General features: G+C 38.7%; 1 protein-coding gene across 5 annotated transcripts in view; it reads right to left on the reverse strand.

The window, feature by feature from the left end:
• Window positions 1-1,412: 1,412 nt before the first annotated feature.
• Window positions 1,413-27,478, reverse strand: part of TPRG1 (tumor protein p63 regulated 1) — a 122,966-nt gene continuing 96,900 nt past the window's right edge. For 3 of the 5 annotated variants that reach the window (XM_042955996.1, XM_042955999.1, XM_042955997.1), the window contains exons 5-6: window positions 15,536-15,689; window positions 1,413-1,806 (exon numbers count right to left, since the gene is read on the reverse strand). In XM_042955996.1, coding sequence (XP_042811930.1) covers window positions 1,612-1,806; window positions 15,536-15,689 — 349 coding nt within the window. In that variant the 3' untranslated portion in view covers window positions 1,413-1,611. Of the gene's footprint in view, window positions 1,807-4,369; window positions 4,603-15,535; window positions 15,690-27,478 lie in introns of all 5 variants that reach the window. The other 2 variants (XM_042955998.1, XR_006207348.1) reach the window with 2 other exon arrangements.

Raw genomic sequence — 27,478 nt, forward strand, 5'->3', positions numbered from 1 at the left:
TAAGATATCTCCTGAGTTGTGTTCAAAATGAGACATGTCGGGGAGAAAAAAAAAAGAGAAAATATGAGATAAAAGAGCAAAGGAAAGAGAATAAGGTAGGACAGTGTTTTTGAAAATGTGCTCCTCTATACCTTCTGGGACCCAGAGACATTCCACAGAAGGTACCTCTGAGACCCAAAAAAGAAGAAGCCAGGAGCATTCCAATATCCCCCTCAATCTCGGTGGCCTCACTTCTATCTGTTTCACATACTGGGCATCCAAAACAGATTTCAATAGAAGGAAAGGGTCTGCTATTGGAAAACAAAATGAAATAAATGTTTGAACAAAAAAAATGCAAAACAAAGTGAGCCATTAAAAGTTCTTGAGCAGGGATTGATAGGGCCAAACTATGCTTTAGAAATCTGGCAACCAAATGCAGGATGGATTAGAACAGTGTCAGCCTCGGATCAAAGATTCCAAGTAAAAGACAATGACAATCATCCAGGTGAACAGAATTAAAGACTTGATCGAATAATATATACCTGCGGATATGGAAAGGAAAAGGAGTTCACGAAAAACTTTCAAAGAAGAATGAACTTTAAGGTTGACATCTGGGCATTGGGGTACTATGCTAAGCCACACATACATTTGGTCCTGCCATGGTCTGACAGTTTGTGTGCTCCAACATTCATGTGCTGAAATCTTGAGGCCAAATATGATGGTATTAAGAGGTAGGGCCTCTGGGAGGTGATTAGGTCATGAAAGCAGGGTCTTCATGAATAAGACTAATGCCCTTATAAAAGAAGATCAAGAGAACCCTCTTGCCCCTTTACTGTCTGAGGATATAACGAGAAGTCTGCACCTGGGAACAGGGCCCTCACCTGACCAGGCGCCAGCACCCTGAACTGTGCATTCAAGCCTCCAGAACTGTGGGATATGAATTTCTCTTGTTGATAAGCCACCCAGTCTGTGGTATTTTGGAGTAGCAGCCCAAACCGACTAAGAAAGATACTAGATGAAATTATCTGGCAAGGAATTTAGATATATCAAAACTGATGGATTTCACGAATGATGACTGGGACCCTAAAAATGCCACAGAGAAACCCAGGATTTGGAAGATGCTGAATATGAGTGGCCATTGAATCATATATATGATCAGCAGACAGAAATACAAAACTAAATCTTGAAAAAGTATCAGGGATGGAAATACGGATTTGGAAGGCATTCTCATAAAAAGAGTAGCTAAAATAGTATAGTCAGACCCCAGTGAAAGACATCAGAATCAAACGGCTCAAGCTCAAGATCCAAAAAATGCCTACATTTGGAGGACAGAGGAGCAAGAAGCCAGAGACTCTGCCCTCAGTTTATGATCAGGTATTCAATGATAATATTATTTGATAAGCTTAAGAGCATTTATTTTCTGGTTAGGAAATTTGATTGTTCTTATATGAGGTCTGAAGTGTGCATCTATCAGTCTAATCAAGATTATAGATTTCCTAAGATACTAAGTGTTCAATACCATGTAATAGTATTTAAAAGGAACTAAGTCAGTCCAAATATATGGTGGTCTGAAACAGAATCTTCAATGAAGGTAGATCAATGGATGGCATACTTATAATGCCAGAAGGAGTCTCAAAAACCAATACTCCCACGGGCAAGGGAATAGCCGAGTTTGTTGCGGTTTCCAATGAATGACATCAGCCCCATGTAGGTTTCAATCAAAATGGGTTCAGTTAACACCATCAGTCCCTTTCTTCTTCCAGATCCAGTGGAATTCTTGTGGGCATTCTGGATCGCTGCAACAAGTTTAGACGTGAACCCAGACAACTGAAGAGGAAAAGAAGGCACAGAGTTAGTAAATGCAGAGTTGGTCCAGACACACTTCCTCCCTAGCCAGTCCTCACAAAAGTTGACCACTGTCCTGGGGCTGTAGCTATCCTTACTTCCTTACATAGATGTCATTTCTCAGAATTGTCAACATTGCTTCTGTTAGTCTTTTAATAAATCAATCAGTCAATAAATTATGTACATAATGAAATTATCTGCCTCATCTTGTTTGTTTTTCATCCTTCGTAATTTGTACAGCATTTAGTAGTCAGATTAATAAATATTTGCTGATAGTCTATTATGAATCAGATGCCTGCTGGCTGCTGAAGATTTAAATACAAGTAAGATATAGTCTCTGTGTCCAAAGGAGTAACACTCTAATAATCTAAGAAATGAACTTGGTAAATCATTATACAAAGTTCATGAAAATGAACAGCAGGCATAATAAGATGGTAAAGGAATGCAAAAGAGGGGGAAATCATACATAGGAAGAGGATCAGAAATGACTTCAAAAGAAAACTCTTGAGACAATCATCAAAGGGTTCCTAGAGTTTCAATAGGTGAAATGGAATTAGGGAGGGCTTGGTTGGCAGCTGTTTTTTCTATTCAACCCAGCATCCTTTCAATCATTTAAGATTCTTCTTCCAATACGAGTACCTCTTTATTTCTTTGGAGGACCACCCTCTTCCAGTTTAGCCCAAATAGTATAAGAGGAGTCTACTTTAGCATATGGCTCAGGTCTAAGCAATCAGAGGAGTCCATTTCTCTGGTCACAGAGATTGGTGCAGGTAAGGGCACATGACCAATGTTGTTGCAAAACTGATAGAAAGCCTGGAGGTTTTCGAGGTCATTTTACCATGCATAGTGAGAACCTGAGAATGAAGCCAACGAAGGTGGAAGAAGTAAGATACAGAGAGAGATGAATTATTGACAAAATCATTCAAATTATTAGGTCAGCCTATCCTGAACTTTTAAGTTAAATGAGGGAAAAAAAATCCTTATTTTGGTCAAGCCAAGTTGAATTGGGTTAAGGGGAGGGTAATTCAGGGAGCATTCTGAACAGAGATATAGGGGCGCCTGGGTGGCCCAGTCGGTTAAGCATCCGACTTTGGCTCAGGTCATGAATTCACAGTTCATGGGTTCAAGCCCCACATCAGGCTCTGTGCTGACAGCTCAGAGCCTGGATCCTGTTTCAGATTCTGTGTCTCCCTCTCTCTCTGCCACTCCCCTGCTCACACTGTCTTTCTCTGTCTCTCAAAAATAAATAAATGTAAAGAAATTTTAATTAAAAAAATAAACATATATAAGCAAGGAAATGAAACAAAAGTTCATGTTTCTATTTCCAACAAGCTCTTTTATATCCATGATCTCTTTCTAACATAAATGTATTAGGTATGTAAAAGAAGGTATCACCATTTCCATATTAGAAAACCAAGGCTCATAGAAGGTAAATGACTTACCCACAGTCACTCCACTTTCTGCAGTATGGTAAAAAAGAACATTAGGAATAAAATCTTATTCACAGTGAGATCCAAATCTGTTTCCTAGGCAACTGGCTCACTAGTGAACCTAAATTAAGACTCCTATTAGAGTATATTCCAATATCAATTCAAATTATTAAGCATCCTCTATAAAGTGTCCATTATTCTTCCCATGATTCCAAGAGGAGACCAATCTTTGCTTTAAGGGACTAACATAAGAGTGATCTTTCAGTGAAGAAAGAGAAGCCTGTAGTCTTTCCCCATAACAATTTTCCATAGAGATTTTATCCTGGATACTTAATTTTATACCAAATTGCCCCTGGGCAAACTACTTTTTCATTCCAGTTTCAGTTTCCTTATTAGTAAGGAAAAAACATTTACAAATTAGAATGTATCAACTATTGGCAGTTGGCAACCCTACAAAAAAAAAAAAAAAAAGGAAAGAAAGAAAGAAAGAAAGAAAGAAAGAAAGAAAGAAAGAAAGAAGAAAAAGAAAAAAAGCCATGCAAATAAAACTTCTATAATTTTATACCTGTGTGGCATTGTAAATTCATTTCCTCTTTTTGAGTCTTAGTTTCTTCTTTTGAAAAGCATTGAAATCTATGAGGTTTTTTTTAGATAATGTCATAAGTAACAAAAATTAGTGGCTATGATGAGAAAATAATATAGTTTGCTGGAGTACCTCAATATCTCTAGGTTTTCAAAATAAACAGATGTATTTCTCTACTTTTCTTTAAAGTAATATTTACCTAATTGAATATTATCAAAACATCAAATAAATAAATAAATAAATAAACTCAGAGGGCACCTGGATGGCTCAGTCAGTTAAGCATCTGACTCTTGATTTCAGCTCAGGTCATGATCTCGCAGTTTGAGAGATAAAGCCCCACAACAGGTTCCACACTGACAACACAGAGCCTACTTGGGATTCTCTCTCTCTCCCTCCCTGCCCCTACCCCCCGCCCCCACACACACACAGTCTCTCTCTCTCTCTCTCTCTCTCTCTCTCTCTCTCTCTCTCTCTCTCTCTCTCAAAAAAAAAAAAAAAAAAAAAAAAAAGCTTAAAAAATAAATAAACTCACTTCACTGAGGCTAAATAATGTAAACCAACACAGAAGTAGGGTTTTGCTTGAGCTTCAGTCTGTAGAAGCGAAGACAGACAGAAGACACTTCTTATTACTCGTTTGCAGTCCCAGCATCCTCTTGGAGATCTAAACATTGCTGTCATTGAGTGATACAAACTGTAGTCATAACAGCCTGGGGATTCTGGAAGGAAAGACATCCTTCCTTTCAGCTACTTCCACCAGTGCTTTAGCTGATTGAATAAGAAAAGCAGAAAGAAGTGGTTTTTCTTCAACTTCCAAAAGAGAAAATCAAAAAGGACAGAATAAGTTAATAACATAGGCATTGAATCATTATGGTTGAAAATCATGGAATCTCAAGGTTAGAAGTGACCTTAAGCTTATCAATTCTAGCCATTCATCTGTTGTTTTTGCCTTGACACATCCTCACCAAAAAACTACATCCCTGGACATGGACATATCCAATGATGGGGAACTCACTGCTATCTAACCACATATATTCCATCACTGTGTATAGTGGGAAAATGCTTGGCATAGATGCATAGGGCCAGGTATGCTTCCTTGCCCTATCAGTTACTAACGGTTAGAGTTTGGAAAAACCATACAATCTCACTGAGCCTTAGTTTCTAGATCTGAAAAGGGAAACTAATAATGGTGATGATAGTGATAGTAAAAGCCAACCTCATGAGATTTGTACAATTTTTATCATTTGTATCATTCATATAATTTTTTAACTCTAATATGAGCTTTTTAAAAGTAACAGAGTTCCCTGAATGTCAGCCTCAGGAGATTGTTGCATGAATTTAAGTGAATTATTCAAAAGCATTTTATAAAGCATATTATTTATAGGTACAAATATTTTCATTATTTATAGGCAAAAACACTTTAACTTTTTTCTTTCAAGTTTATTTTTATTTATTCTGAGAGATAGAGAGCAAGCGGGGGAGGAGCAGAGAGAGAGGGAGACAGAATCCCAAGCAGGCTCTGTGGTGACAGCCCAATGGGGGGCATGAACTCATGAACCACAAGATCATGACGTGAGCCAAAATCAGGAGTCAAACACTTAACCTACTGAGCCACCCACATGCCCCAAGACTTTAACTTTCTTAGTTCTATTCCCTTCAATTCCATATTTGGAATGCCAATTTCCTTAATACAAATCACAGACTCCAGAAAACATTTTTTTGACTCTGATATGAGCTTTTTAAAAGTAACAGAGTTCCCTGGATGCCAACAGATACATTAAGTTCCACTCAGACACTATAATTTCAAAAAACATGGGTTGAGTATCAAAGTATCTCCCCCAAGATATTTATCAATTATAAAGGGAAAAATCCTAACTTTGCAGAGGGGAAATCCAGCATACATCTTAAATCTATCTTAAACAAGTGATCAATGTTAATACTGCTAGTAATAAGACACACAGGCATCATAAGCCTACAATATGATGCAGTGAAGACATAAATCATTTCTGTAGTATCTGCTCCAAAAAAAAAAAAAACAAAACAAAACACCTCAATTCAATCATGAGAAAACATCAGGCAAACCCAAATTGAGAAGCATTCTACAAAAACACCGACCAGTATTCATGAGAAGTGCCAAGATCATGAACACAGAAGAAAGACTGAGAAACTGTCACAGTTCGGAGGAGAATAAAGAGACAGAACAACTCAATGTAATACATAATCCTGAACTGGATCCTGGGACAGACAGAGGCATTAGGAAAAACAAAACAAAAAAAACAGTGAAACTTGAATAAGGCCTGTAGTTCACTTAATATTATTGTAGTGATGTTTAATTTTCAGGTTTTGATAACTCTACTATAGTTATTATGTAAGTTGTTAGAATAATTTGAATGTCAGGTACATGGAAACTTTACTATCTTTGCAATTTTCCTGTAAGCCTAAAATTATTTCAAAATAAAAAGCCTTTAAACTCTAGATTGAAAGAAAATCCTAAATATTAGTTCCCCAAGATTCTTGAAGTTTTCAATTGATCAAGGAGATAAATGCAAAAGAAAAACAGGTACAAGATGACACCTTTACTTTGTTTCTCTTATCTCTATATTTTTAATATGAACCTATATCAAAGTAATACAAGTATTACTGTCTATTTTTTTTTCTGAAAAAATTGTCATTGAATGAATTCATGTCCATATAATTAAATTAAATCAAAAAGTTGATTTTTGGGGGCACCTGGGTGGCTTAGTCAGTTAACCATCAGACTTCGGCTCAGGTCATGATCTCACATTTCATAAGTTTGAGCCCCATGTCGGGCTCTGTGCTGACAGCGCAGAGCCTAGAGCCTGCCTCAGAGTCTGTGTCTCCCTCTCTCTCTACCCCTCCCCCGCTCATGCTCTGTCTCTCAAAAATAAAGATTAAAAAAAAAAAGATCTGTAAAAAGTTGATTTTTGTCCATTGCAAATTTAGCCATTGTTCAGTTTTCTTCTGAGGAAAACAGAGGAAGAGCCTGTGTAGTTAGAATATAGTGATCAAAAGAGATCGAAATGAAATCTTAGGCCCAAAGCATCCTGTCGGCCATATTAAGGACTCTGGATTGAAGTGATTTTAAAAATAAGTTCAGTGATGTATGTTTTGTTGTTGCTGTTGTTGTTGTTTTTAATAATCCTGACAGTTGTATGGAAAATTTACTGTTAGGGTCAAGATTAGAAGCCAGAAGATAAGAGGAGTTTGAAGATCACTTCAGTAGTCCAGGCAAGAGATGATGGTGGCTTGGATCAGGAGAGAAGTGGAGAACATAACTGGTTAAATTAGGGATATTATTTGGAGGTAGAGCCATACAACTTGCTGGCATGAGTAAATATAAGGGATGAAAAGAACAGAGGACTCAAAGATGACACCTAGATTTTTGGTCTGAGCAACTGGATAGAAAGTGATATCATTACTGGGTTGGGAAAGCCTGGGGCAGAAGGACTTGGAAGTGGTGAGGTGCAAGGGTCAAGGATTCTGTTCCAGACGTGGTTGATGTGCCTAACCAGTAAGCCTCTTAGTAATTTCTAATGGCCAATTGGATACATGAGCATGGGACATGAGGAAATAAACAGATGATAAGACCACATGTATAGTTAACAATTCCAAAATAGTAATTATAGATCCTATAGTCAAGAACAATATTCATAAAGTATAAACAAGATAGACTATAGGGCAGGGGTTAGAAATCCACAAATTCAGAAAGCTTTGTTGGACAAGATGCTAGGCATCGGGGACAATGCATAGGGGATCTAATAGGTAAACTGAGGGTCCAAGTGTTTCAGAGATTTGTCCAATGGCTAATCACTAATAAGCAACTGAGCAAAGTCTTGGAATCCCAGTCTCCTGACTTAAGTGTGTTAAAGTCCTCTTTCTATAATATACTGCTATTATGAGCAGTAAAATTATACTATTTAGAAAAGGATTTGTGTTCCTTATTTTTAAGAAGGGATAGGAAAAAATTATACTCAGTGATTTTCAAAACATGTTCCTTTGAACACTAGATTTCTTCATAGGTTGGATGACCATATAATTTATCATCCAGACAAAGATTATTTTCAAAAGAAAGGAAATGCTGTTATTAACAATGTTGGGATGACAGATATTCCTGAGGGTTTGGGGAGAAGATATGGAAGCCAAGCAGGTAACATCCTCCAGTCCCTGCAATCATACCAATTAGATCTGCTCTATTTTTAACCATTTTACATATTTCAATTTCAAGATTTTATTTTTAAAAGTCTTATGCTTCTAAAAAATTTTTTTGAAAAACACCGTACTAAGCTTGCCTAGCAACCTCTAGCTCTGACTTGGCGTAAGATGCATAGGGCCTACTCAATCCGCAAAGATCTATATTGTCTATACTCCTATTCATCCTTCCAAACCAAGCTCAAATACCCTCTCTCTCACAATGCCTTCTTGTATACTCAAGGCAAAAATTAATATTTTATTCTATTGCATTTCACTTTTATCTCCATTTAAATATTTCATCCAGTTTTCTAAGAATTAGAGTCACAATTGTGGCTGTTTGTCTATGTAAGTGAACCAAAGTTTCCTTACCTTAGGACTATTGCTATCTTGTGCCATATAATTCTTTGCGACAGGGGACAATGTCCTCTGTATTTTAGGATGTTAAGCAGCCTCACTAGCCTCTACCCACCATATACCAATAGTATCCTCACCCTAAGTGTGAGAATCAAAAATGTCTTGAGACATTGCCAAATGCCACCCCGGCAGGGGGATGGGAGGGTGGTAAAATCATCCCCTGTTGAAAAGCACTGAACTGAAGGAAGTATGTATGATATAACATGGGTATTGAGATCAAACAGATCTGGTCTTAAGTTGCAGATATGGCACTCATTAGCTGTGTGACTCTGGGCAAGTTATCCAACCTCTCTAAATTTTATAGTTCCTTTTCCACACAAAAAAGAATATTAATAGCATCAAGTACAGAGGGTGGCTGTAAAGATTAAACCAACTTTAATGAATGGAGAGTTTGTCCATAAGCTCACATGTGCAGGTACACATATTCATGTATTTTAGGAAGAGTTGGGGAAGTGGAATGAAATGAGGCTGGAATTTGGAGTAAGAGTGCAAAGGCCATTAAGGAAGCCTATTACCAATAATCAAAAATACTATCAACAAATCTTTGACAATATCACCATCAAACTAGGACTTCTTAGACCAAGCTGTAATTCACCACAGCATTCCCATTGCCAACACCCTCTGGACTGCCGGGATACCTTTTCATAGATAAATAAATGCTTTTAGATTAGATTACTGACTGCTTCTCCAGTCCTCATCATAAGCTTCATTTGATGAGAATCCTCCGTGGCCTCAGAATCTGAGTGCTGGAAAGAAAGAGTCGATGCTATTTCATACCCAATGAACTTGGCATCTCATTAGAGTCAGATGCCACTTTATTTCTAGTCATTTCAGTGCTCCCTCTAAAAGGAGGAGGGACCATGAAGACAAAGTGACAAGCAGTGCATTGAAGGAAAGGCAGACAAAAGGCCAAGTCCCCAAACTGGCTCTTGAGCATTTCAAGCACCTGAACTCAGTCTGTGTGACAGGAACGCGGTGTCATCTGATATGAATGCCACCAGCCACATACTTTTCTCTAAAAGCTTTTATACACCCACCCCTGGCTCCTTCTTTTATTCCAGTCTCAAAAACAGAGGGTCAAGTTTTAACAACTCTGATTACATAGGAGCTGTGTGCTGGTTAGGGTAAAGTATAGTGGTGTGTGTGGGTGGGTGGGTGCGTTCGTTGGAGGTAGGGGGAGTGCTGAACGTTCTTATGGACTTTACAGCAAGTATTTACCACCTGAGTGACTGCACTCCTGGTTTACTTCAGGTGCTGTCTGCCAGCAGTTCACTGCCCAGAGTCTCAGTTTTCCTTATTACAACCATAACTTGCTTCCTGTTTACACTGGGTAAAGAGACCAGGTTTCATGCCTGCAGGCGTGCATTCCTCAGCTGAGCAGGTTTTCCAAACCTTCAGGCTATAGGTTTCAGTGTTGCTCTATAGGAAATGAAGCATGCGGAGATAAAGAATAAATCCATCCAATACCCAGTACTGGAAACCACTTGAACAGTCACACAGCTGGATAGAATGTTTATATCATCCTGACATATTTTACCTGGAATTATCTTTATGGAGACACCTTGATTGTGGTATGTTCAGGTATGTAGAGAGAAAAAGGAGGATGAGGCAGAAACTTCTTTCCTCCAAGAGAGGTTCCTATATATCCTAATCCACACCCTCTTCCTATTCCATTCCCCAACTCTCCCCTGCCAACACATATGCGTACATACACATGCTTTGAATTCTAGCTAAAATGAATTATTCTTTATTCAAGAACATTTCATGTACTTTTGTAATTTGCAGGTTCCAACCATCTTTCTTTTATTTAAAATGTATTTCCCCCACCTCCTTTGATGCTTAAATCACTCATACTTTGAGTTTCACTTCAGATATCATTATACCTGTTAGCTTTTGGACTTTCTTGTTCCCTCTTCTGGGCTCCCATAGAACCTTGTGAATCCCACTCTATTAACAGTCTTAGCATATTAAATTATAATTTGTTAATTACTTTTTTTTTACCTTCTCCCTGTACTCTGTAAGTGTCTGGAGGGCAAAATCTGTTTTATTCTTCTCAGTATCCCAGTTTACTAGCACGTTGCTCAGCATGTAGCTAGGTGGGTATTCAATGAGTATTTGTCAAAATGATGTGAAGGGAAACGAAAGTTACATTTAATTGCTAACACGTTGGTTCACTTTCATAATTCCCTTGAAAAAAAGGGTAAATATGCCAGAAAAGAGTAAAAAGGATTGGACTGTAGATCATTTTGATTTGGTTATAAAGCATTCATGACCATTCACTGTTATTTACCAGCTCTGGGCTCAGTCATTAGTCCCTTCCAGCAAGACTCTCCACACATCCTAAGAACCCAGCAAGAAAATGGTTAAAACAGGGGAGATGAGACTACAAATTATAAATAAAAAGTGTGTGAAACAATTGAGGATAATCAAGTTTTGTCAGAAATATATCACATTACATATCACATCAATGAATACACACACACACACACACAAGTTCTTCAAGCTCATGTCCATTTTCCTGCTTATTTACAAATTATTTGGGTGTGGAAAGGGAGCTAGTTTATTTTAATACCTTAGTCAATTCACTTAATCACTCTAAGTACCCTCATTTTAAAAACAGAGATAGCTATCTTGACCTCACAGGGTTTTTGTTAGTTGAATTACATGAAAACATGTAAACTGTAATCAATAAATATAGTCTGATTACATAATATTACATGAGATTATTTTTATGTCTTGTAACAAGAAAGTCAATGCCAAAAAATGATTATTTCCTATTCTCACAACTGTTTTATATGAGTAATGCAAAGTATATGCATACAGAGATTGGAATAGGTTGGTGAGGCTGAGAGATAAGCAAGAATGTCTGGAAAGAGGCCATTTGACCATCATATTTGCCAGACGTAAAGTGCTATAGAGTTAGTGAGAAGAATAAAAGGAAAAAATAATGTATTTTGATACTGTATTGCATAAATTTGATAGTAATTTTTAGATTAGGAGACTTGAAGATAATACGAATTTGAATTTGAATGCAATTAATGTGTTTATTAATACTCTTTCCTATGGTACGTGCCTGACCAACCAATCCCATGACTCAGCTTTGATCCAAAGGTGTATGGTCTGAAACCTCTATCAGCAGCTAAGCTTTCTCTCCTGAGCTTCAGACCTAAATTTCTAACTGCCTGACAACTAACCCAATCTCATGTTCCATGGACATGTCAAACCAACATGTCCAAACCTATTCTTCTTTCAGTTTTCCCCACTCAAATCAATGGAGTCACCATCTTCCCAAGCCAAAAACCACACCATCTTCAACATCTTTTTCTCCTCCACCTACTATATCCTGTAAATTACCTGCTCCCATTAATCCTGTATCTTGAGTATCTCAACATATCTTTATCTTCTCTCCATTCCTACTGCCCTTAAGCCCTTATACCTATTATTTGAGTCATTATGATCATGAAGGGGAATATGTAAGATTAAACTCCAGCTACAATAAATTACTCTGTGTCTAAGAACACTCCTTGTACCTTCATGTGCCTCCACATCTCTTCATTGGATTTAACTTCTGATTTAGTCAATTTAGTGCTCATTTTAAAATCTTTGCATTTTTATCTATTCCTCTATTCAACAGTGCCTTCCACAGACATAAATTTTATTTCATTTATGTTTGTATCCTGAACAATAAACCTCTACTTTGTAGGTGTCAGAAGATATTTGTTGAATAAAGAGATTCCAGGTGCTTTATAAGAAAAGACTCTGAGTCAGAATAAATTTGGATTTTAAGTATATTTTTAAAAATAAGTTATGGCATCAGATTGTAAATAATTTGGAAATTTTTACTATGTGTAACCCAGCTCTACAGGATTTATTTTCCTATACCATAATAGATTTGCTAAACTGAATTAAATTGCTTCAGGTATTTGATTTAGTTATGCATTTTCCCCATATTTTCTTTTTTCCCATTTCATTTATAAGGGAAATGGAAAAACTAGTTTTGTATCATCCTTTTAAAATCTTATGTTATGCCAAAATACCCATATAAAAGGAATTCTATATCCACAGAATTGTCTTTCTTCTTATTTATTCTTTTAAATTAATATAACTGAGTATTAATCAAAGCCAATTTTGGAAAATATCATAAACACAAATAATATTGTGACATAAAACCGAACAACAAAAGAGAAATTAAGACTCAAAGAAATGGATCAGAGTACTCATCATCTCACATCACAGATGGAGATCACTTGTTTTCAGAAAGAGTTGGGACTTGGGGTGGCCTTTAATAAGAAATAGTTTGGCAAACTATTTGGCCAAATAGTTTGGCCAGACTGTTGCCGGGGTGGGGGGGGGGGGGGTGGGGAAGCTTTGGAAAAATAGTTTAAGGAGAAAAGCCATGAAGGAAATATACTTAACAGATCCACAAAACAGTTTTATTGACTTAAAATCACTAACCAACTGAACAAGCATTCAGTATGCTCACATCCACACTTGTTGTGACACACACACACACATATGCACACATGCACGTAAGATATTCTTACTCCCATCCAACAAGAGCAGTACAAACACTGAGTTTTCCTTTTACCTTTCTACATTAATTAATTCTATGTTCTATTAACCACAGTCATGGTTTTGGGGGAATAATGATTCTATCCTCCTTTCAACATTTTATTTCTTATCTTCCTTTTAAAATTATTTGATTGTATTGGGGCACCTGGGTGGCTCAGTCGGTTAAGCATCCAATTTCTTCCCAGGTCATGATCTCACAGTTCGTGGGTTCGAGCCCCTTGTTGGGCTCTGTGCTGACAGCTCAGAGCCTGGACCCTGCTTCGGATTCTGTGTCTCCTTTTCTCTCTACCCCTCCCCTGCTCACACTCTGTCTCTCTCTGTCTCTCAAAAATAAATGTAAAAAAGAATAATAATAATAAAAATAAATAAATAAATACATACATACATACATACATACATACCTAAATAAACAAATAAATTTATTTGGTTGTATTTATATGTATCAGAATAAAACAAAGTACCATCAAGAATTAAGAGTAATGCAGTGCCATTTCTCTGTAGCTAATAGAATTTGTTCTTTAATCCCTTACTCTGAATATCTTCCAGCCAAGGACACTCAGGGAATAAGTACTTAATGCATCAAGTATAAGGAAGAGGGGACTTGGCTCAGGAAGTGATGGGTGTAATAACCAAGTCACTTGGTATTTATTTTACCTTACAATATGATACAATTACTATTAATGCAAAAATATATGTTATTTTAATGGCAAAAACAAGACTTCCTTTAGAGGAGGGAAATGGCTTTAGAAAAAATACATTGTCAAGCATTTTGAGTTCTATTACCAGGTGTCTGAAAGAAAAACACACACACACACAAACAGATAAAATACTCTGAACTGTGAAGAAGAAGAAGGAGAAGGAGAAGGAGGAGGAGGAGGAGGAGGAGGAGGAGGGGAGGGAGACAAAATATTTGGGGAGGAGCACGACAGGATCCAGAGGAGCAGAGAGAGGATTATAAAGCAATGCATTAATAATGCATTATTATTAATAAGGTCTTTTACAAACAGAGAGAGCTGATATTCCATGTGAAATTTGGGCCCATTATCATGATTTAAAAAATTCTCACTCCATCTCCTCAAAGGCCTCATGGAGTCTACTCTCACATCAATGCCTTTGTGTAAGTGTTGTATTATTGTCATTGGTTTTCATTTTGTTCTCTTTTGTTGCTTTTGGGTGGTAGAGTCAGGCTAGGGGCTGAAGTTGGACCCTGGGCTGCAGCATTATAAAATTGGGCTATCACAAGATCCATACAATGAACTAATTTAGTGCCTGCAATAGCCTCGAGCCAGAGGTAAGTAAACCTTGAGACCATAAGCCCCTGAGGATGTTTACATAAATCTTGAGAAGACCACTGTCCTTTCTGATAGCAGAAGGGATTTAATCCAACTTCAAGTATACATTAGGTGAAATTAAGACTCCATTTATCTTCTAGTCACGTTTTGCCTCAAATCATTTTTAAAATAGGAGACTTACCAATTAAAAATATTTTTATACATATACATATTTGCATGAATAGTGTGTTTAAAATCATGCAGCCACTGCAATGCATGCCATCCAACCACAGAAAGATTTTAGGTATATATTGTTATCTTTTGAATTTACAAGAAACAGAGAGTTATGATATTTGGAAGTAAATGACAGCATATAAAGGTAAACATAGAAAGGACAGAGAAGGCAAGAATTTCTAGGCCTATACACACACTCCTGTGTGTATATGTGTTGAAAATATAAAGTTTAATCTTTCTCTGCATCTACAGCTCCAACCATTTTACTTCCTGCCTACCTAGTATCCTAGCACTGCCTGCCTACCTAGTATCCTAGCACTGCCTATGTTTCCCTAGGGGAGATGAAAAAAAAAAAAAAAAAATAGTAGGACTTTCCCTGTCACTGATAAAATCTATTTGGGGAGATGAGATTGAAAGACATAAAAATACTCTTAATTGCTTTACTGTTTATGGACCATTTACATTCACAATATTCAATTTAACCTTACAATGGTCCAATGAAGTTAGGAGGAAGGGCAGTGTTGATTATGTCCATTTTAGAGATAAGACTACCAAGGCCCCAGAAAGAAAAGTAACAAACATAACCAAGAGCCATATCTGACTTCATATTTCACGCTATCCCACCCACACTCTTTCTTTTGAATGAAATAATTAGAATTTAATTACATACAGAAAATTATAAGTACCCATACAGAAATTTATACGTATGGCAAAAAACAGACACAAGTATTGCCATTTTTAAATAATATTACACTATAATTTTTTATAAGAAATTAGCAAGGTGGAAACATCACAATATGATTAACATAAATATTATACACATATTTATATATAAAACAGCTCCACTGTTTACTAAAAAATTCCTATAAACCTTTTAAAATTTGTATCTGTATAAACCCAGGCTGTATCTTAACTTTTCTTTTTTTTTGAGTAGTACATATTTTAGAAGCAGATAACTTCACCATCAAAGCTAGTCTAATGAGGCTCAAACTGCCTACCTTACAAATTTCGAGGAACTTCTCACTGGTGTACTTCATAGGGTGCTCAGTGAAGGTCGCGTAAGGCACCTCAGTGGACCATGGGTTCCAGCGAGATAAGAGGGACTGCTGTTCCAGACTCCCCCAGTAGATCCTAAGGCCTTCTCCTTGTCTCCTACAAGAAACAAGTTTCCTTAGATTAGCCATGTGCACTAGATGAAAACAAAAAGAAAAGGATGGGAAAGTCACGTGATGTCTCAGTCAGATTTATAATGATGCTGAGTGACTTGCCTACTAACTGATTGTTCCAGAAACTCGGGAGGTAAGAATAAAAGGATAAATTTGGTTTCAAACATGATGAGTTCAAGGTGTCATTGAGAATCCTATGTGGAAATGTCTACTTGGAAATGTGACTCTGGTGCTGAGGACTGGGGCCAGGGATGGAAACATGGATATTGCTCTCATGCCAATATTCTGATGGTAAGGGTTAGAAGAAAAAGGGAAAGGGAAGAGTCAAGGTGGTGGGTCAGGAAGTGGATGTGTCAAGGTGGCAGGCAGTTTCAAGGAGAAGAGAAATGACAGCACCTTCATTTTCCACAAAGCAGTTAACACAAGAAAAGATCTGGGACTTCAAGAATAGTAGTGTATAGATGATCCTTAAGAGCGATAATGACCAATTCAAAAAATGCCTGTGGCCACAGCTTTTATATCTCATGGTTCTCTATTATCTGTACACATTCAATCCAGCTAAATTGCAGCAACATACATACCATAGCTCGTAAAGAAATTGTGTCTGCCTTTTCCCACACTATCGGGTATAGCCCAGGCCTGGATATCTGGTAAATCCAAGTGCAAAGCAAGAGGAAGCTTGGGAATGATGGGAGGGAAGTCGTGGCAGTAGAGTGTGGCCACATTGAATAACAAAATTGTAATTCCTGTGGTCTCTTCTTTTACATGTGCCCATCAGAATTTATGGTTTGTGGTTTTAGACATCTCTGAATGCAAAGAGATCCCTGGAGGTTAAGCCAAGCTCAGGTGCTTTGCATTCAATGAGCTTTAAAACTAAGTTGCCTGTAATTCTAAACAGCCCCATGGAACATCACAGAGCTCTCATTTCTTCTAGAAATTAAATCCTGGGATCTAGAATGAAAACCCAGAGCTTAATTGTGGTGCCTGCATAAAGCTGTTACTTCCTGTATTAAGGAATTCCTTTGGGAATGCTATTGTGGCTTCTGTGTGTTTATCCAAGTAGATATGTGTATAAACACAATCTCACACATATGCATATGCCACCCTTCTTCCCGGTTGGCTGATCTCTGAGATTCTTCTTCTAAAATGAAAGTAAGAAAAGAACCTGGCACATTCTACTGCTCTGTTCTCAGATTTTTTATCATTATGTTTGAAAGCTGACACCCAACCTTTTTTGTACTTAATCCTTTACCCACAAAGAAAAACAAGTGGAAAAGAAACATATTGTATATACCTCTAAAGTTCTCTTTCTAACCTCTCACCTTCCCAGCTGTTATTCTGACATTTATCATCCCCCCAATATGTTCCTTCTGTTTCATTTCTTTTCTTTCTTTTCTTTCTTTTTCTTTCTTTCTTTCTTTCTTTCTTTCTTTCTTTCTTTCTTTCTTCTCTTTCTCTCTCCCTCCCTCCTTTTCTTTTTCTTTCTTCCTTCCTTCCTTTCTTTTTCTTTCTCTTTCTTTCTCTTTCCTTTCTTTCTCTCTCTCTTTCTCTCTCTCTCTCTCTCTCTCTCTCTCTCTCTTTCTTTCTTTCTTTCTCTCTCTCTTTTCCTGGCCTGGTAATAAACTCTAAGCTCAATTACTATTCTATGCATGCTGGTTAATGGAGCATTCTGGCTTTAGTCCATTAAGACAACTTGCACAATGGAATCATTTACTACTTCATATGTCAATTTATGTGCTGGGTGCAATTTTGCTTTTATCCAAAGGCGATGAAAAGCTGCCAAGATAGCTTCTCTAAGAAGTACACTTTATATTATTTTACCTTAGGGAAGCCTCAAATGAAGTTTGACCATGAAATTCAAGAGGGACCCTATTTCTAAATAACCAGTCAATTTGAGCATGGCAATGACATTTCTCAGAGATGTAGCATACTTCTAAATATACAAGTTCAGCCAACTTTCTCTCCTGAGCTCCAATGGTGATACCTAAGAAGATAAATCTACAACTAAAAAGTCTCTCCAAAGGTAAAAAGGTATTCTCGGCAAAGACCTTAGTACCATAGGATTATGAAAACCTACCATCTCCTCTTCCATCCCGTGTCATTAGGACAATTGTGGAGAACGCAGGTGCCTTTATGACCAGGAGTGCTTCATTAGTTACTTATGCTCACCATGCAAGATGTTGTGGGAGGTAACGGTGAAGTGAAAAATGCAAAAAAATAGGATGTCAGATAGTCTTGCATTAGAGTCTTGCTTCTGACACTTAATGCTGTGGCGCTATGGACAAGCTCATTTCATTTTCTGAATCCATTTCACCACATGTTCTTTAACATGTCTCCATGTGACATCTCAGGACCTCGGTAACTGTGTAAATGACATAGATGGCTGTGGTCATGACACTACTAACATGCATTCAGTCAAGGACATACAGTATATAAAAGAAGCCTCTGGTTATGGCTTTTGTAGTTTAGAGGCATCAAATTAGCCCCCTGACCACACCTTCTGCTGCAAAGACTATACCAAGCATTGTCCCATCACTCCTAGGGAACTTTAGCACCTATTGTGATCCTTCGCAAACATGTAAAAGCCAAATCAGCCACCATATGATGGAATAACATTTTAATGTTTATAAACTATAGAACGTGAGAGCTAGAAGGGCTCCTGGAACCTAAAGCCCAGTGCTGTCTTTCTGGAGATGAGAAAACTGGCACACAGAAGGAATAGGGTTTTCCCAAAGCATCACTACACACAGAGGTGAGCTGGTGAGAGCCTTAGTCTCCCAAGACTTCATTTAGGGGTCTTTTCACCATTCTGGACTCTCACTACAAAGTACATTCCAAGTTATGGTCCTGCTATTCCACAACAGAGCCTTACTTCCAATCGACACAGAGTTGAAAGAGTTGCCCTAAGAAGACCATCATCATCTGTGGGCAAAAAGCCCGTCTAGAGATCTTAGCTAAAGGTCAGAAATGAAATCTCAGTCTCAAAAGGAACTGTAGATTTTTATATAAGCTCGATATTATCAATTATGAGATTGTAGGAAAATAAGGTAGCCCTGGAAGTGAAGAGGGAAATTACAAAAAAGTTAGGTCATCAGGGTAAGAAGACTGATCTTTCTCACTAAGCACTATGGTCAAGTTAATCAAAGTGGGGGTACAGTCCTAGGTAAATAATGCCAACACCAAATTATTAAGCAAAGGACAATTTGGTAGCTTTCTTCTCCAAATCATACTGAGTGGAAACCTTAGCTTTGGGCATTTCACAGCACCTTTCTGATCTTTGGGTAATAACCATTTCACGAGGAAAAAGAGGATAATGGATGAGCAAGTGTTTTGTATGCTGTAAGGCATAGTAGCAGCTATCAAATGTTGAGTTCCTAGTGTGCATTATAATGCTTACTTGTCCTGATAGAAACTTTATATTTTTAATTTTTTTTAACTATTACAACAGTTTTTTCAACTTATTTGGTAGAAATAAATGAAGCTAACAGGAAATAAGATAAAGAATATGACCAGGCTTAATCAGATCACCAAGTCAACAAACCACTGGAAGAACAGAATTACAAAGGGGAGGAAAAATACCATGATCCCTGCATAGACAAAACAAGAAAAGCAAATACCTAGCACAGAGAAGGTGTTGGAATCTTCTACAGTTTTCTTCACCTATTGATCCCTCCTCCCCCGCCTGATTCTGAGTCGCAGAAAACTTTTGTGTTTGGCTTCCGCTTTATCATGTTTCGGTGTATATAATTTCCTATTTAAATCCATCAGAGAGACTTTCATTTAGCTTAAAACACCCCTACAGCTCTTTTTTCTTCAGACTGAATCAGCATAGCTCTGCACAAGTTTTCTAATAGGTTAAGAACAATCTTTTAAATCACCTCACAGGTGATTCCCTGAAACAGCCCTAAGATGTCTATCTTCAATTCCAGTATTTAATCAACATATTCTCTGTGCAGTGTGTTGTCACAGGTAGAGAAATGAATAAGACTCAGTCTCTGAATTCTGGAAGCCCATGGGCTGATCATCTCTGGGCCTATTTTACTATCATCTCTTTCGCACACCTCAAACAGGTACAAATAGAAAACCGCAAGCCTCATTATAGAATTAGAAGTTTACCTATTACAATTTATTTTGTTCCCATTTTTCTCCCCTCAAGGAAACCAGTTTGTTCTGCCCTCCATTCCCACAGTAATAGAAGCAAGAAGATCAATGTACCCTTCACTTCTGCTAAATCAAAAAACCTCCTAGAAAGTTCTAGAAGTAAAGGAGATTCTCCATAAGGACTCCTAAGAACTTGGTGGAAGAAGAGGGTTTATAACAGCTGGAGATTTTTAGGATCCTAGACTGTCTTGAGTTGGAAGGCCCTTTAAGAGATGTGGTTCCAATTCCTTCATTTTATAGATATATAAACCAAAGACCAGAATTTTCAAAGATCAGAGTTCTTCCCTTAGTCTTGTTAATTATGGGTTCTACTCAGTGACTCAGACTCAGAATTTGAGTCAAATATGGTTGTTGCCAGGGTGGAAACTTAAGCAATTACTACTTTAAACCATCAGAGCAGCCAAACAGATTTGCCTTCTACACCACAAAAAGCAAAGGCATCTTGAAGAAATGAGGTTTATACAGAAGAAACTATCATCCAAGGACCAAAGGATCAATCATGAAAAATAAATGTTTGAGCAACACCAAAAAGAGGAGCTCCAAACTGAATGGAGGAAAAACTTTCTTCAACAACAAGTTTAGGAAGACAATACATTATTTTTGACAGGAAATACACCTCTCTTTGAAGTAATTTTCAGCTGAACCAGATAATTATGCCAACCAGTCACCAGTTTTGGTTAATTTGCTCATTCCACACATTCTACTTCCTTCAGAGAGAAGCCGTGCAACCTTCTGCATAGCACAACACAGCCATAGCACAACATAGGTATTCTTTCTCATGACTTCCCACTTGTCTCCCATCCTGGCCCTCAAAGATGCTGAGCTAAGGCTTTAAACCACCTGATAGGAGACATGAATGAGGATGCAAGTCTCCAGAAGCAGAAATGGCAGCTTCCATTATTACCTCCACCAGCTGCCCCTCCTTTCTACTCATCTCAAATCTCAAAGTTCCACCACAGAATTAAAAACATAGCTCGAGGCACCAAACCGAGATTTATGAGGAAGCACAGACATTAACTCTTGCTCTAAACTCAGGGCGTGTGCTTGTAAGTATGGGTGAGCAAACAGAGGGAGGCCGCGCGGGGGAGGAGGGCAGGCCGCCAGGGGGAGAGAGCTGTTCAGAACAACACAATATATTTTCTTAATGTCTCCTTTCTCTCTACCTTACAGCCTGTATTGTTGAAAGGCGGGCCTTCTAGAACCATGAAATGTTAGTCCCTTGCTTATTTAATCTGGACAAAAGGGGGGGGGGCACTGAGTTGGCACCCTGGAGGGTATTCAATGCTCCTTTCTGCTTATTGAATGACCTCAGACGAAATATTTTCCATGACAAGAACCCAAAAGACGCTGGCACAGTGTCAGACAATAAGATTTGCAGAATGTGTTTACATTCTCTCTGTGTCCCCAGGCTGTTCTAACCCATAGGCAGGTGGTGCCTTTATCTGCTCTCTTTGCTCACCTGGCTCCCTCCCAGAAGTTTCCAGGGCCTTGGGCTCAGTGAGATTAACCATTTACTGGCATAAGTAACCAAGAAATTCTGTGGGTTTCATTACTTGAGGAAGAAGTAAGTGATAAAATAAAACAGAGCAGCATTGTCCCTAAAGAGAAAATTCTGGGGCAATGTGGTACAGTAGTAAAAACCTTGGATGACAGATAGGAGGCCTGGGTCCAAAGGCTAAATCTACCACTAACTTGCTGGATAATTTGAACCATTTCTTCGCTCTGGGATCCAGAGGACCATATACAAAACCAGGTAGTTGAATTAGGTCATCTTTAATCTCCTTTTCTGCCCCCAATAAATTAATATCTATGCTGAAAAAAAAGAACCAAAATAATTTGTATTATACCAGTTGGACAAAAAGCCAAAGGATAAATGAGTGATGGAGAAATTCTCAAATGGCTGCTGAGACCCCATCTTTCTTCTCCTAGAAGAAGAAAGGATTTTAAATTACAGCATAAAAGACCTAGAGTTAAACCAAAAGCAGAACCCAGAGAAAGTAGGATGAATACTTATAAAAAGGACTACAGAAAAAGGCTATGGAATCTCCCAGGATGAAAGTCCTTAAAAGAAATGTTTATTTGGTTGGAAAACTTTTTTTTTAATGTTTATTTATTTTTGAGATAGAGAGACAGAGCGTGAGCAGGGAAGGGGCAGAGAGAGAAGGAGACACAGAATCTGAAGAAGCCTGCAGGTTCTGAGCTGTCAGCACAAAGCCCAACGCAGGGCTCGAACTCACAAACTGTGAGATCATGACCTGAGCCGAAGCCAGATGCTTAACCAATTGAGCCACCCAGGAACCCCAATTTGCTTGGGAACATAAATGTGTTTGTCCGAGAGGTGGGCCATGTTCAGGGCCGAGGTGAAGAAGACTAAGGTCCAAACCAAAGGTACAACCTAAGATTCTGGGACTCACTCTGTGTGTGTGTGTGTGTGTGTGTGTGTGTGTGTGTGTGTGTGTAAAATAACATACAAAGATATTTTATTTTCTAGAACTGGTATGAATGGATTATTTGGATAGAAATCATTCTATTTTTTAACATTTATTTATTTTTGAGAGACAGTGCAAGCAGGAAGGGGCAGAGAGAGAAGGGGACAGAGGATCTCAAGCAGGCTCTCTGCTACTCCATGATGACAGCAGAGAGCTGGATGCGGGTCTCGAACTTGTGAACTGCAAAACCATGACCCGAGCTGAAGCTGGACACACAGCCAACTGAGCCACCCAGGCACCTCTGGATAGAAATCATTCTAAAACTTACATACTTAATTTTTCAAACAGATTATATTAAAAATAATGAATTCCTTTATAGCTTAATAAAAGTCATCCCAGGGGCGCCTGGGTGGCTCACTCTGTTAAGCATCCAACTTCAGCTCAGGTCATGATCTCACAGTTCATCAGATCGAGCCCCATGTCCAGCTCTGTGCAGATAGCTCAGAGCCTGGAGCCTTCTTCAGATTCTGTGTCTCCCTCTCTCTCTCTCTGCCCCTCCCCTGCTTATGCGCGTGCACTCACTCTCTCGCTCTCTCAAAAATAAACATTAAAAAAATAAAAGTCATCACAAACCGAATTTTAAGACCTAAAAGGGATATATTACTAATAATTTATATTTTACGTCCTTGATCCCCTAATTTTACTAAAATTAAGAATGAAGTCTAAAAAGTCTAAAAAGTTACACTCAATCCTAATATTTTCCTATCCTATATGAAAGCCAACTGTTGTACATGAAGAGTAAGGCTATTTACCCAAGCTCTAAAAGACCCTTAACTGCCAAGTTTTTTAGTTCGTATACTGGCTGTCTCTTCCCTCATTGTCAGGCTGTCATTTTTTCTGCTATCAACATTCCTGACTCTAGCAGCTCGTCTTCTAATTTGCTTTTTCTAAACTTCTATTGACAGGGAACCCAGGATGCCTTACTTTGGGAGTCATGGACAAATAATTAAACAAAACAATGCTCTTTCCCCTGCCCTTTCCTGTAAGGGAAATTTATAGCAAAAGCTTTGGTGTCACAGATGACATTTAAGTGGACAGTTAATCCAATAAGGTTGATGGTGAATAACTTTTATATGGTCATCTAAATGGCTCATGTTTGAGAAAGTCCATTTGGAGTCCTATTATCTGTTAGAATGAAGTAAATCAGATCCCAGAATCAATAATGACCATCACCTATCCACCAATGGAGAGGACATGAAATTTTGCCATCCTTAAGTTCATACTCTGCTAGGCTAGCACTGTCATATTCTGTACAAGGAGTCTTAAATTCTGATTTCTCCTTCAAACTGTTTAGAATATAACTCTCACAATACATAACAATCACTCTGAGTAGCAACATCATCAGCAAATCCCTGCTAGTATTTCTCAATAGAGTCTAGAGAAAATTCTCTAGATAAAATTGTAATGAGGACTCAGAGGCAGGAACAACCCCTTAGAGCTGAAGGTTGAACCAAAGAAGGCTTCATTCATTCAGGACATGTTTAGGAGGTCCGAGCGTGGACTGACATAGAGGACATTCAGTGACATAGCTGGTAGGGTCTGCCTATTCCTAGAAGTACTCAGAGTAAAGGTGTGAAGCAGGACTGTGTGTATAGTGATGGAAGAGAAAGGCAGTGAGGACCTGTCTGGTCTAGCTTGTGTTCTTCCTCTTGTAAACAGCAAAGCAAATCAGGAGCGGTCTCAAGGACAACAGTAAGCCTGTTCCTTTCCAGAAAACGGATGGAAAGAAACACACTAGAATATTAACATTGTTGCCACCACAGGATTATTTTCCTTCTTTTAAGCTTCTTACTTTCTGGAATGAGCATGTATTATTTTTACATGGAAATGAAGAACTACATATTTAAGATGTTGCCATCCATCACAACCAGAGCCCAGAATAATTAGTAGCAGCAGCAGGCTGAGACCTCTACATTTCAGTCCTTACACAAACTCACAAGTTTGGCTTATTATCTCTGTTTCACAGAGAGGTCTAAAGCCATCAAGTAGTAAATGGTAGAACTAGGGTTCACATTCAGATCTCTCTGGTTCCACAGCCCCCCATAATTCCATGGAACCCTGTGGATGTGCAGGGCAGAGACAAAAACAAACATTTACACCGACCAGCTGTGTGTTCCCCTTGTGAGCCTGAGTAAAGACAATCATTATAGAGCTTACATTTTTATTTGTAGTTTCTCCTCACCTGAAATAATCTACCTTCTACCTTTCACCACCATGCTGATTCAAAGAGTTCAGAAAACTAAAAGGGCTTCCTGTTACTTTTAAAATCCAGAAACCCTTGCCCAGCCTGTCATTCAAGGCTTTTGCACTACAGCTCCAGCACTCATTTCCAAAACTCAAAGCCACAAGTCCTCAATGATCCATCCAAACAATTCAACTAGCTGAGCTCTCAGCATTTGTGATCATTTTCCCAAAATGAAATTATCCTGTATATTTGCCTCATATCATCAAATGAACTGTGAGCTGTCCAAGAATGGGGTCCATGCCTACATCATATATGTTCCTCCCATGAGATCTTCCAGTAATGTTCATTTTTTTAAATAAGTAAACCCACGGTCTTTACTGTAAAAAGTATACATCAAACAGAAAATATTCCCTCAGACCAGATTGATCAGGCTGCTGCTTTTGTCTTTCATTAACCTACATTTCTGAATTGTATCACTTAAAACTGAGCTCTTAAACTGTTTTCTGTTTGTTTAAGGGAGGTGTACGTAAAATGGCATATTTCAGAGAAATGCCCAGGACAGAAGGGGCTGTACCTTTGGTGGCAGGGTGTCTACAATCATGCCCTGAAAGCACCGTGTCGCAGAGGCTGGCAGGCCAGGTCTATACCGAGGCCCTTCCATGCCAAGAGGCTTCCGTGTATAGAGAAGGGAGGGCAACTCTTGCAAAGCTACCAAGGAAAACGCCACATTATAAAGGAAGCAATTCTGAGGAAACTCCCTCTATTATAAATTGGGATATTTGGCAAATCGCCTTAGCCTCAGGTTTGTGTAAGTTTTGGTCTTCTCTCTTAAAAGGAAGTTACTTTTGAGCACCCCAAAAAACCAAGTTTCAACAGGCACAGAGTAGCTAAGTTAAAAAAAAAAAAGGCTTCTAAGAAAAACATTTTTCTCTCAAGGGAGATCGAGAGTAGATTGTCTATAATAAATACACAGACAACTAGAGAGACCAGTTTCCACAGACTTGTGGCCCAGCTCTCAGGGGCCTTTGGGAAATAGCCGGGGCTGGCTTCCCAGAAAGGCAACAGGCACAGAGAGCTCTGACTGACAAAAGAAACTCGAATCTTCTCCCTAACACTTCCCCTTGATCCTGCTCCTCGAGGCGGCAAACATTTTGCTTTCTCCACTTTGGAAGAATTTGAAATGGAACAAATTTCAAGAGATTATGTGTGATATACTTATATATTTTCCCCTTTATGCTTAAAGAAACATTTCATGGGGAAGTTTATTTGTGGTATTCCATATAGTAGGTTATGTAGGCAATAAACGAAAAATGTCCAGGGGTGCCTGAGTGGTTGAGTCGGTTAAGCATATGACTTCAGGTCAGGTCATGTTCTCGCGGTTCGTGAGTTCGAGCCCCACATCGGGCTTTGTGCTGACAGCTCAGAGCCTGGAGCCTCCTTTGGATTCTGTGTCTCCCTATCTCTCTCTCAGCCCCTCCCCCATTCATGCCGTCTCTCTCTCTCTCTCTCTCTCTCTCTCTCTCTCTCAAAAATAAATAAACATTAAAAAAAATTTTAAATATATCAATCTCTAACTTCCATACACAGACATAGTTCACAATCAGCATCACTTTCTCTCTTGGTTACGGTCAACATGAGCCATTCAAACAGTTCAGCAAGAACTGTGTGTTCAGTGGTGCCCCCCTCCATCCCTGCCCAAAGTGATTATGCTCCATAACAGGTCACATTCAGACAACAAAAATGCCCGTATGATTTATGAGGTACTTTGATAAACAAGTCATGGACTTTAGACGATGCACCTGGGTTTGAATGTAGGGCCTTCATTTACTAGGTGCCTTGGGAAAAGCACATCGGCCCTCATAGTCTGTTTTCTCTTTTGCAATGAAGATACAGATACCTACTCAGCAGAACTATCATAGGGCTGGATGCAGTGTGCATGGCACCTCTCATCAGAGGCTTCGAGCACGCTTTTTGCAGAGCTCTGAAAAGTAAATCAGAAGACAAAAAAATTCCGAATTCTCTTGCACTCTTGCTAGTTCCTTTTGCATCCACCAAAAACTGCCAAATCATACACTTGGGGGTGGGGTGAGAAAGAGGGACAAAGAAGGAACATGGGATAACATAATAAGCTATGTACAAAGTTAATAATTCCAGACATTTCATGAAATAGAACTGATTTACCTACATTCCACCACGTATACTTGCTTTGGGATACAGGAGCTAGGGGTGTGTGTGTGTGTGTGTGCGCTTAATCTTCACGTTGCAGTTGTATTACTTTGCATACATATGAGCTTCGTTTTTTATGACTTTGTTTTCACTTAAGATTTACTTCTACCACAGAGCTTTACTTTTCCACCCAGGCCCAGAGCAACAATACAGATAGAGACCTGGGATCCCCACTCTTATTTTTCAATCCTGGCATCTAGTCCCTCAATGTGGCAGCTTTGCATACATGAGTGAGAACAACCAGCCCATATCTCTAAGTTCCACCCCAGACCGACTTCCTAAATGGTCACTCTCGGTCACCCTTCAGGCTTAAGTATATGTCCACTGGCAGCAGGGCATGCCCTGGGAAGGACAGGCCCTGGAAGCAAATGCAGGACCATTTAGGCCAGGAATTCTAGGGTCTCAGGTACCCAAAGCATGGCCTCAAACAATGCTTGGCAAACTTCAATGTGTGCTTGAATCACTTGGGGACTCTGTTAAAACACAGATTCTGATTCAGTTCGTGGGGTGGTTTCTAAGGTTCTGGATCCTGTACTTGTAACAAGCTCCTAGGTGATCTTGATGTCACTGGTCCCAGTAACAAGTAGCTCAGTGGGGAGGGGCACATGCTGTGGGTAGGCATATCCCCATGTTCCTGGGGGCTCCTTAGCCTGTGGGAATGGTCAGAGCAAGATAAGGATCAAAAGAGGGCTGTCTATGGTGTTGGACTAAGGC

The sequence above is a fragment of the Panthera leo genome, chromosome C2, assembly GCF_018350215.1.
Source record: "Panthera leo isolate Ple1 chromosome C2, P.leo_Ple1_pat1.1, whole genome shotgun sequence".
Lineage (NCBI taxonomy): Eukaryota > Metazoa > Chordata > Mammalia > Carnivora > Felidae > Panthera > Panthera leo.